Source organism: Furipterus horrens, unplaced genomic scaffold (assembly GCF_987537825.1).
Source record: "Furipterus horrens unplaced genomic scaffold, mFurHor1.1.pri manual_scaffold_10, whole genome shotgun sequence".
NCBI lineage: Eukaryota > Metazoa > Chordata > Mammalia > Chiroptera > Furipteridae > Furipterus > Furipterus horrens.
In genome coordinates, this window is record NW_028327180.1 from 26020094 (window position 1) to 26031313 (window position 11220).

Genomic DNA, 11220 nt, shown 5'->3' on the forward strand with positions numbered 1-11220 from the left:
ATAGGAAACTCTGGACCCTCCCTTCCCCCATGGACACACTAACTCAACAGCCATGCCCAGGTCCATTTTTGTCAGAAATGCAGACACTAGCTGAGAGGCTTCTACACACAACCAGATGCAATGAAGGCTGTAGGGGAAGTGGAGACACGCTCTCAGCATAATACCCAAGCCCAGAACAGCACAGCCCAATAGCATCCAGAGGGTCCCCTCAGCTCCCAGTTTCTCCCTGAGTAGGGAAAGAGTCTGACCCCATGCCTAACATCCCAGCTTTCTGGATGTTGCTCTACAGACTGGGTTCTACCTTGCCTGTTTCAGAGCAGTAATGGGGCCCAGTACATGCCAGTCTTCTGTGGACTGCAGAGAACCATGCAGTTGTTGGAACTAGCAGAGTCCACCAGAGCTCCAACCCCACCCTCTCGGTGCACAGCAGTGGGACTTTAAACCTCAGTTCCTCTCTGAGTCTGCACACCCTGCTCACTGAATTCATAGTAGCTACCCATGCGTGAACACAACCTCAATGCCCATTGACAGATGAATGGAATTTTTGAAAAATGTGGTATATACATACATGGAATAGTATTTACCCTTAAAAAGAAAATCCTGCCATATGCAACACAATGGATGAACTAGGAGAGCATTATGCTAACTGAAATAAATCAGTCACAGAAGCACAAGTATTACATGATCCTACTTATTAAGAGGTATCTAAAATAGTCAAACCCATAGAAGCAGAGAATACAGTGGTGATTGGCTGGAGTGTGGGGGATATGAGGAGTTGTTAATTAACAGGTAAAATTTCAGTTATGCCAAGATAAATAAGTTCTAGAGATCTGCTGTACAACATTGTGCCTACAGAAAACAACAGTGTAACGTATACCGAAAAATCTGTTAAGAAGGCAGATTTCACATTAAGTATTCATACCACAATAAATTTTTAAAAATTTAAAAACAACATCCAGTGACAACCAATCAGGAAAGCCATATTGTATGTATATAAACAGTGAGTTTTGAAAGAAGTTGTAGCTCAATTTAATTTAAAAAAGAAATAGTTTTCTGTTTTTTTTTTTTTTTTTTTTTTTGGCTGACTCAAATAGCTGTTTCCTTGAACGATTTGCATAGCTATTATTTGGAAATAAAATTTAATTTTTGGCTTTCTTTTAAGGAGAATCTGGCACATGAAAAGATAAAAGGTAAACACCAGCAGCTCAAATTGTCATTGGATAGAGCTCCTAAATACTTCAACTTAAAAATTAATGAGATCTATTTTAACATCACCCCCCCCAGAAAAAGTAGTTTGATTAAATACACTCTAGAAAAGAATTAAAGAGTGACTAGAGATAGATATAGTTTGCAGAGGCATATTGCCTTTTTTCTTTGCATGAGTCCATAATGCAAACCCTGAGTGGATTACAAAAGATCCAGGTGAGTGAGGAAAAGTTAATCCCAATTTTAGATTTCCTCCTCCCGCCAAATAGGAGTCAATGGGATGAAAAAAATTAGCCTTAGATGAGGTGAGCACTCCTTCACTCTAAGGAGGAAAAGGAATAAAGAGACAGTAATATAGGCAGGATCATATGCCCTAATGAAAAATTGAGTCAGACATTTTCTGTGTCCTCCTTAAAAGTTCCAAGCTAACGATCGAGAACATTTTCTTGTATGTCTGCCAAAATGTAAGAGTTCTTACGTGAGCACCTAAAAGATAAAAAAAGTATACTGTATCACATCTTAATACAATTCAGAACCTTAAAGGCAATGAAAAATAAATTAATGTGGCTGACTTTGAAATTTATTTTTAAAGGTATTATGATAGAATATCCAGTATTTACCAAATGATTAATGGAATGATTAATATCATCTATCACCTGTATTTTGTCAGAATATTTTTTTGGGGGAAAAGATTGTCCCTTTTGAATGTAAATTTTTAGGATTTAAAACTATTTTTTCCCTCACAAAACTCATACTTAAATAGAACTACACATTCTGAATATACTACACATGTAGTATTCAACAAATATTCAGTGAGTCAATCAACAAATATTTAACAAGTGCCTACCACAGCCAGACATTTTTTTTTAGGCCCTGGGAAAATACCAGCAAACAAAACACACAAGAACAATTGCTCCCAATGGAGCTCAGCCCCTGATTCATGGAGTAATTGGCCATAGGATAGGAATCAAAATGTCCCTAGTTTCCATTCCTTAAAGAATACTACTCAGTGCTATGGTCTGTGTTTGATATGGTTTTAAATGACCATTATCCAGGTCTAACCACATATATGAAAAGTATGTCATGGTAAATATTTCCATTCTTAATTTGTTTGCTTTGCCTTTTTCCCCATATGTGATTTTTTTTCTTATTTACTTTTTTATTTAATGTTTGAATACAAATTAGAAACAAAATTCAGTCTATATTATGAAGACTTGACATAATTGGAACCATTATAAAATAGAGCTAGGGCAGCCATTCCAGAGGAACTGGTAACAAGTCTTGCTCCTTGAACCTTTGGAATGTTTGAACTAGGTGAAATAATCTTTGCCCTGGGCCAAGGGAACATGGTCTTGTAAACAATTGTTTGTAAAATTAACAGGGAAGCAGACCTCCTAGCCACAAAATCTGAGCTCGAATCAGTAACCAGTCATGCATAGCTAAAGAGTAACTCAGTTTGTTAACACCAATGGAAATTTCTTGCCTCTATTCATGTCATCAGTTTCTCACAAAAAGTCATTTCCTCTGTGATCAGGACACAGCTTGGGTTTCTGCCTGAGCCTGTGCCTCCAAATCGCACTTTTGTGACCTCAAACGAACAATGGTTCCTCTCAGTTTGGCTTCTGATTTTTAGGCTAACAAAACTGTGTCAGTAAAAGTCCCAGAATTCTGTGTCTATATGTACACAAATAGAGCAGCTGATTCTGAAACTCCTCCAGAAATGCAGAGGACTTGGAATGGCCAAGGTAATACTGAAGAACGGAGCTGGAGGACATGCAGACATTCTGCGGTAGTAATAAGGAGGTGTTGCTGACACAGGGTGAGCAGTAATAGACCAGTGGGCTAGAACGGAGAAGCAAGCAATTGATTTAAAATAAAGGCACAACTGCAATTTAGTAAAGTATGGCCTTTTCAACCAATGTTCTGATATTTAAAATGAGCCTTGACCCCCACATCATACACAAAAAATAAATAAATAAATGGAAGTGGATTAGAGAATTAAATGTGAAACATAAAACAATAAAGCGTCTGGGGGAGAAAAGCAGATTATCTTCATAACCTTGGAGTAGAGAAATCGTTCTCAAATAAAACACAAAAGCATTAAAAAAGATTAATAAATCATTCAGACTCAGACTTTGTTAAAAATAAGTACATTTAGTTCATCAAAAGACACTGTTAAGAAAGTAAAAATGCATAACAAAAATTGGAAGATATGTAGTACATAGTGAGCACTTTTCAAAAGAGATAAGTAGAAGTCCAATATACATATGAAAAGGCGCTCAGCACATTAATCATCAGGGAAATGCAAATTAAAATCACAATGCCATATCTTATACCCACATCTGATGGCTAAAATTAAAATGACTGCTGATAATACCAAAGTTTGACAAGGATGTGAAGCAACTGGAATTCTCACACATGAATGATGAAACTAGAGTTGGAAAATGGCCCATATCTTGTAAAGCTATATGCTTACACTCTATGATTCAAAAAATTCATTTCTTAATAAATGGCTGTATATGCTTTCCTCAGTTTCAATGATTGTTTCCTATGTATGCTGTTATTTTAGTCATTGATAAAATGTTGAACACAATAATGCCAAAATTTCACCAGGAAACAGTCCAGGTTGAAGATGTCCCACTAATTACCCAGTTCTTAGCTCATCTAATTTTAATCTTGAAACCATATTTCTAAATATTATCCATAGGAATTATGTTATTTTCAAGTACCTTAACCAATCCAGATATATGATGTATAAGAGCCAAAGACCTTTAGGTTTTTATTCACTTTTTAAACAAAATTTTATATTCTGTGTGTGTGTGTGTGTGTGTGTGTGTGTGTGTGATGTTGATCTTTAGTGATTGAGTCAGTAAGACATTGTTCTCAAGGGGCTTTCAGTCTAATGGGGAAAGCAGGCAATTACAACTGGTGATTACCACACACTATTATAAACATGATAGGCAATTAAGGTACTATGGGGGCACAGTGTGTTTATCTAAATCAGTCTATTAGAATTGGAAAATTTCCCAAAAGAGATAACAGGGTTTGAGTCCAGTTTGATGTCATTGAAAGACAGTCAGATGAAAATGTTAAATGTATGGGTGTGATGCTCTTCAGAAAGGTCTGGGCCAGATGTAGATTTAGGGATCAACAAAAATAATGGTATTTGTAGCCATAGACTTGGACAAGACCACTAAGGTGGGAGCTAACAAAAAACAGGAGAACACTGGCATTTTAGGTAAAGGAAAGAACACTTCCAGGGCTGTGAAAGAGCAAGTGTGTATGAGACTTGACTCGTGTGTGGTTTGGGTTGGGTTGGGGTGGGGGCTGGGATGGAAAGATAATGCTGGAGGTGTCAGAGGCCAGTTCTGCAAGACCTGTGGGTGTAGGTAAGAAATCAGTACTTTATTCAGAATGTTATGGAGTCCCTTCAAGGACTCTAAGCATTAGAATGACTTGACTATACAGTATTCCTTCACTTATCGCAGGTATCACATTCTAGACACCCCCCCCCCGCGATAGGTGAAAATCCGCAAAGCAGGAATCTTCCATTTATTTTAGTGTGTGTATATATATATATATATATATATATATATATATATATATATGCTTTATAAGCCCTTCCCACACACTTATAAACCGTTCCCAGTCCCTTATTAACCATATAGCAAAAAATGCGCAATAAATAGTTAAATATAATATTTTTAAAAATCCTGTGATACAGTGAGGCCATGATAATTGAACCGCGATATATAGAGGGACTACTGTATTAAAAATTTAGAAAATACACTCTCAGGTAAGTGTGGAATATGAATTGTTGGAGGAAGATAAGAAGCAGGGAGACCAAGAGTTCACCAAAAACGATGGGGAGGAGTAAATGAAGCAGTGCCCACATGGGAATGAAAATGAAGGACATATTCCAATGACAGGAAAGACTGGATTGAGAAGTCTTGGTGACTGCTGAATTTGAGAAGCTAAAATAGAAAGCGAAAGTCTAAGATGATCCCCAGGATTTTGTTTCAATAGCTAAAAAGGTGATGCTATGATCTGCTGGAAAACAAAACACTGTATTGGGAATTGTGGGGTATTTATGAACTCGGGTTTTACCATCTTAAGTTGAGTCTGAGGTCAAGATGGGATAGCCAGGTTGAATTGTTGGATCTATACCATGGCATTCTTCAGAGATGTCTGTGCTGGACATACAAACTTAGGCATTAACAGTGACTAAATGGTAGTCACAGTCATAGATTTGGACAAAGTCACTCAGGCAGGATGTATAGAAAATCAGAGGAAAGACCAATAGATTGAGCTGAATGTCAGATCAAGCTGTAAAATAGAAAGCTGTGTCCAAAGACTTCATCTGAAATATTTTTTTCTAATTTAAAATTTATTTCTTATTTATTAATATATATATTGAATTTCTCAAATTTTCTGAAAGCAAGTTGATCAGGTAGTTTGTCAATGTGGTACTGATGTTTCATTTAAACACCAAAAACAATGATAGATAACATGTATTTATGATTTTATAACATCTCAAAACAATGTATTTAAAAAAATGGTGAAGACCCAGGAAAAGTTTATGGTATGATTCAAGCTCAACATCAAAATTATACCCTAGAATAGTAAGGACCCCCAAGTCCTTTATTTATTCTATATTTTAAAACATTTTTCCTTTATGTATACTTTTGAAGGAAATATTGTTATAACAATAAAATGGGACATTTTGCTCATGTTTGCTACACTTAACACTATACGTAAGTTCACACAACTCCACTGCTTCATAAACTACTTTAAAAATAAAGTTGAAATAAATTAAAGTGTTACTGGGTAAAAATTTCACCATATTTAGAAGTATTACTGATAGTTTGTACCTAATTTCTGAGTTTTGTAATATTAAATGTTCCTCCTAGTCAAGATATTTTATACTTAGTCACTTACACCAGATGGGCTAACTGTATCATCCTTTAAGATACAAATACTTTGCATATCCTTTCACAGCACATTATTAGAGCTGAAATTCTTAATCTGGATGTTAAAACACATTTAATATAATAGATCCAATTATAGCCAGAGAAAACTCTGGTCTTCCTAAGTTCACAATTCAATGTAAATAAAACAAAATCTTAATGAAATGTTCAAACCAAAAAATGCATATCTAATTCTCTAAAGCACATCTACTTTTTAGTAAGTCAGGGTTTTTGCAGCATTACCATGGCAACTATTAGTAAAGATTTATCTAGTCTCATAATTATGAAGAATAAACAAAATTTTAAAATTTAGTAGAAAACTTCAAAGATAAAATGGCAACTATTAGTAAAGATTTATCTAGTCTCATAATTATGAAGAATAAACAAAATTTTAAAATTTAGTAGAAAACTTCAAAGATAAAATTACAACTCAACATATCTAAAATAATGTGATAAGGCTTACCAGGTATATGTAAGGGGCTTCCGCTTGAAGATTTCCATATTTACCAAAAGAGAACCTTTACTGTTTCACCCTTTATCTACTAGATTTAACTTTAAAAATATGTCTTAAATAATTATAGATACCATATGCATATACAGGCAATTTTAATAATGTAGTTCTGAAAAGGAGTAGAATGTCCTCTAAAGGACTCTTGTGAGATATATGGTAGTTATAAGGCTTGCTGATGCCATGTTCAGAACTCTAGGATTTATGATGTCTAATGGAGCACAAGGAAGAAGAAACTGATATGAAGAAACTGATAGATGGCTTGACACCACACACAGAATTACCATGACTACAAGATATATACAACAGTTTCTGTCAATATGTCAACACTCATCAAATAAAAGGTTAATATAGAGACTATCTAAAACATGAGAATGTGTCCTTGCTCTTGGGAAGAGTAAGGCCTGACAATTTCCAGTTGCCTAAAACATTAATTTCCTGGTTGTGCCCCAGAAACTCTAACAGTGAAGAGTAGTGATAGTTTCAAATGATGGTTACTACTGAGCCTTCCCCCATCAGACACCTCCTACCCAACTGGCCAGATGGCTAAGGAGGGTCACTTGAATATAATTCTGGCACATCCCATCACACAACCAGATAACTGGCCCAGACATCAGACTGCACAGCACTGGAATAAGCAGAGCTATTAAAGCTGAAAAACAGGGTGTTTTGTCTTGAAGGGTGTTTACTGGTTTCTGTTCAGAAAGAGTTGCTTTTAATACCAGGTGACATTCATCATGCTCTCCACTACTCAAATTGGTCATCATTGAGCCTGGTTTCAAAGAATAATGCAGAAAGGATACTCAAGTAGAACCTACAGACATTTTGTGATTATTTCTGGCATTATATTTTTTATCGTTCATAAGCTGATGGCCATTTATAGAAGATACCAGGAGTCAGAGGAAATCACTGAGACCCAACTAGAAGAATTAGCAGGGTGTTTCATTAACAAGGATCAAATTAATGCCTTAGTAGAGGAGAAACTGAAAGACACCACCTCAGTATAATCTTATATTAAATTTGGACATCTTTGGGTTTTTGAACCTTTTTAAAAGTCTCTTGAGCATTTTTAAATGGAAATAAATTCTGGCTTAAAAAAAAAAAAAAGCTGAAAAACAGGAGATAGTTCCTAATAGAGAGCCTAATCTAATGCAGGACTTCATGTGGATCATGATGCTGTCTCTAGACTTTTAGTCTCACATACTCACATACTCCAAAATACCAATTCTAATATCCTTTCTTTACAACATATACTTCATAAATGTACCTTAATCGTTGTTATAGAACACTTTAAAAACTATAATAATCTAAATTTAAATGCTGCTGCTGCTGAAATAATATTACATGGGATCCACATGGCAATTAAGAAATCTTAATTTTAAAACAACATGCAACAGCAAAATAATTTTTATTACAGATCACTGCATATGTTGAATGACTACCTAAAAGCACATTATGTTTTGTGGAAGTTAGTTGTGGATATATTGTTCAATTGCTCTAACAACTGGATGTTATTTGCTGTTATTCAGCAGATATATTAACCTTTCCTGTTAAAAAAAAAAATACAAACTACAAAACTTTGGTTCCCTCCTGTCCCTGGGGCTGAGTTGCTGATTTGGATTTGGATTTTGTTTTTACATGTAACTTCAAATTTAATGCATTTTAAAAAGAAATACTCTAGTTTCCTAATATAAATGCTTTACCAATATATATATATATATATATATATATATATATATATATAAATAGAAAACCAATCCACCATGTGAATTTTCTTGTGCCATCCATCAATATATAGATTTTAAAATCATAGTTTAGCTATCTGATATCTTTAATAAATATTTTTAGGAGTGTTTTTTAAACATCAGTTTCTGAACTGGTATTGCTCAGAAAATGCAATCTCAGTATCCAATTGAAGTTGCACATTTAGGGTAAGAAAAGGTAACTTTTTTTTCTACTGTTATAAAAGCTGTATACAAATTTATAAGCTCAGGGCATAGACAAAACTATATAAAACTTTACCTTTAATACCGGGAATTAGCTTTCACGTTCTAAACCTCTCTTCATCCTATCACTTTCTACCTATGAAACAAATGAGTGGCATATTCTGATATGAAAAGTTCTGCTGATATATGTTTCAGTAAACCACCTAATGTGGATAAAAAAAGCAATAACATTTCTTCATATTAGAATATAAGACATGGAGAACGTACGATGGGCATAGATATTGCTTCTTTTTCCCCTTCCCCTTCTTTGAAGACTTCTCTTTAGAATAGGCTTCTTCAACCCACAAGGAAATTAAAATAAAAAAGGCAATCGCCAATAAAAACTTCATCTTGACAGATTAAGTTTCAGGAGATGGATCTACAAGAAAGAACAAGAAAACGTTTACGTTTATGAAGCAAATGATTAACTAACTATAAGACTCTAAGGAGTATGATCATTACTACCCAATGGACATTTGTACATCAAATCCTCATTGCTCATTCCTATGTGGCTATACTTCACTATACATTTTGTGGAGATTCAGCAGTAAAAGTTACTTTAAATAACGGTAGGAAATAAAAGGCTAATTAGATATAAAAGATAACTATGTGATATTTCAGGCTCCATAATTATATAAAATTGTAAATTGATATTAATTTGCACAGTATATTGACCTATGTTTAGAAAGATATCTGGAAGGATGTTTAACACAGTGATAAAATGGTTATCTCATGCTATTACAGTGAAATTAATTTTTGTTTTCTTTTTAAATTTTTATATTGTTTCAATTTTGCACGTGTATCTTCCATAAACAATAAAAACTAGTGAAAGGAAAGTTAATTTTAAGTATTAAAAATTGACAGAAGATAAGAAAATTAGTATCACAGTTTCACATTCTAAATTCATTGTGTTTTTATTCATACACAATAAATTTGCAAGTTACCTTTTATTCCCCCAAAAGATGCATATAGATTTAAATTAGCTCTTTGGCCTTCCTACTTGCTTAATACTAATGTTTATTAACATAAGATTATTTCTGACTTCAGAAACTCTAGGTAACATTATATAAAATAAAATAGCAAGTATGGTTAGACTCTTCCAAATAATCTTCTTAGCCATATTTTAATAACATTTTCCATGTTGAAATGAGAATTATATTCTTACCAGACTCTGATACATCAAAAAAAAAAAAAAAAAAAAAAAAAAAAACAAACAAAAAAAAAAAACTTTAAGCCTCTGCTAATATTGGAATATTTAAACCTCTTCCATGTCCTTCATTTCCAAACCATAAATTGTTTCTCCTTCATTGTTTTCTGCAGAGGGAGGGACTATCCTACCCCTCAACATTAACAACTTAATTCCCATATGACCCTTATACATTTGTTTCTTCTATGTCATGTTTTTCATCTTCCTTTTCTCCAGGAATTATTTTCTCAGGTTTATCCTTTACACCCCTAAAGCAAGCTAGGTCCCTTATACTGAAGAAAAGAGGGTGTTTATCAGGCCAACAGCAATAGCAGAAGACTCTCCTCTGTCAACTTACAGCACTGGACTCTCCCTCCCCCCACCGTACGGTGGCATCTGCTTCCAGATGCCTTTGCCCACAGCAGCAGGTACTTCTCCCACCTTCACATCCTTCCCCGAGAAAACACAAGGGCCCGTCCTGACGGTTTCAGGGGGCAGGGAGAAATTCAACACCATGCTCTCTGTCTTCACCGTCAACCTTTCAAGGGGCACAGCTGCAATGACGCCAGGAGCCCTCCCCGCCAAATTTGCATTCTCTTAATTATCGCCGGCCCTCTGCATCCCTCCATCCCGAGCCTGTCTGCGGATGCCACGGCGTCGGTGGCCCGGCTGCGGCCACCCCGCGCCCCTGTCCCCGCGCAGGGGAGCGCGCGCCTCCTTTCCCTGCACGCCGCAGTGCTCCTCGCCCCCCTACCACTCCAGCCTTGACCCCGTCTTTCCGCAGAAGCATTGATTCCTGTCCCCAGACAACCGCCCACCGCCGTCCTCCCCCGCCCTTCCCTCCTCAGCCGAGCCCCTGACACGTACCCCAGGAGCCCGCCGCCTGCAGCCGCCAGGCCAGGACGCGGCGGCGCAGGGCCCAGACGGCGGTGGCTGCCGGGGGTGCGGCGGGCGCGGAGCTGGGGCAGCTGCGTCCCCGCCGGCCGAGCTCCGCTGACGCGCCTGCTCCGGTCGCGGAGCCTGCGCCGTGGCGCGCCGCTGCCGGGTGTCCCCAACCGCGGGCAGGACCGTCGCGGGGACAGCGGGTCGCGGAGCCCGGAGCAAGGGGTAGCGAGACGGCGGGACGGGGGGCGGGAAGAGGTGTCCCCACCCAGCGTGTAGGGACGTCATAACACCGTTCCCTGCGGGCTTTGGAAGGGTTTCGAGCAGAAGAAATGTGGTCCTCCCTTTTGGGGGACTAAAGACGGTGAGGGCAGGGGTCAGGTAAGGACAGTGTTGGTACAGAGGAAGAACAACCTTTCCGCGAGCTGGAATCGTTCAGGGTCACCTTTTAACCAGTAGTAACAACAAAACAAACAAGAACAGGAG

At 37.0% G+C, this 11220-nt stretch overlaps 1 protein-coding gene across 1 annotated transcript in view; it reads right to left on the reverse strand.

Annotated features, from left to right (window-relative positions):
- GLRB (glycine receptor beta) overlaps window positions 1-10817 on the reverse strand; it is a 51770-nt gene extending 40953 nt beyond the window's left edge. Inside the window, exons 1-2 of the mRNA XM_090287962.1 lie at window positions 10720-10817; window positions 8895-9045 (exon numbers count right to left, since the gene is read on the reverse strand). Of these exons, the coding sequence (XP_090144088.1) occupies window positions 8895-9016 (122 nt within the window). The 5' untranslated portion in view covers window positions 9017-9045; window positions 10720-10817. The remainder of the gene's footprint in view (window positions 1-8894; window positions 9046-10719) is intronic.
- Between the last annotated feature and the right edge of the window lie 403 nt (window positions 10818-11220).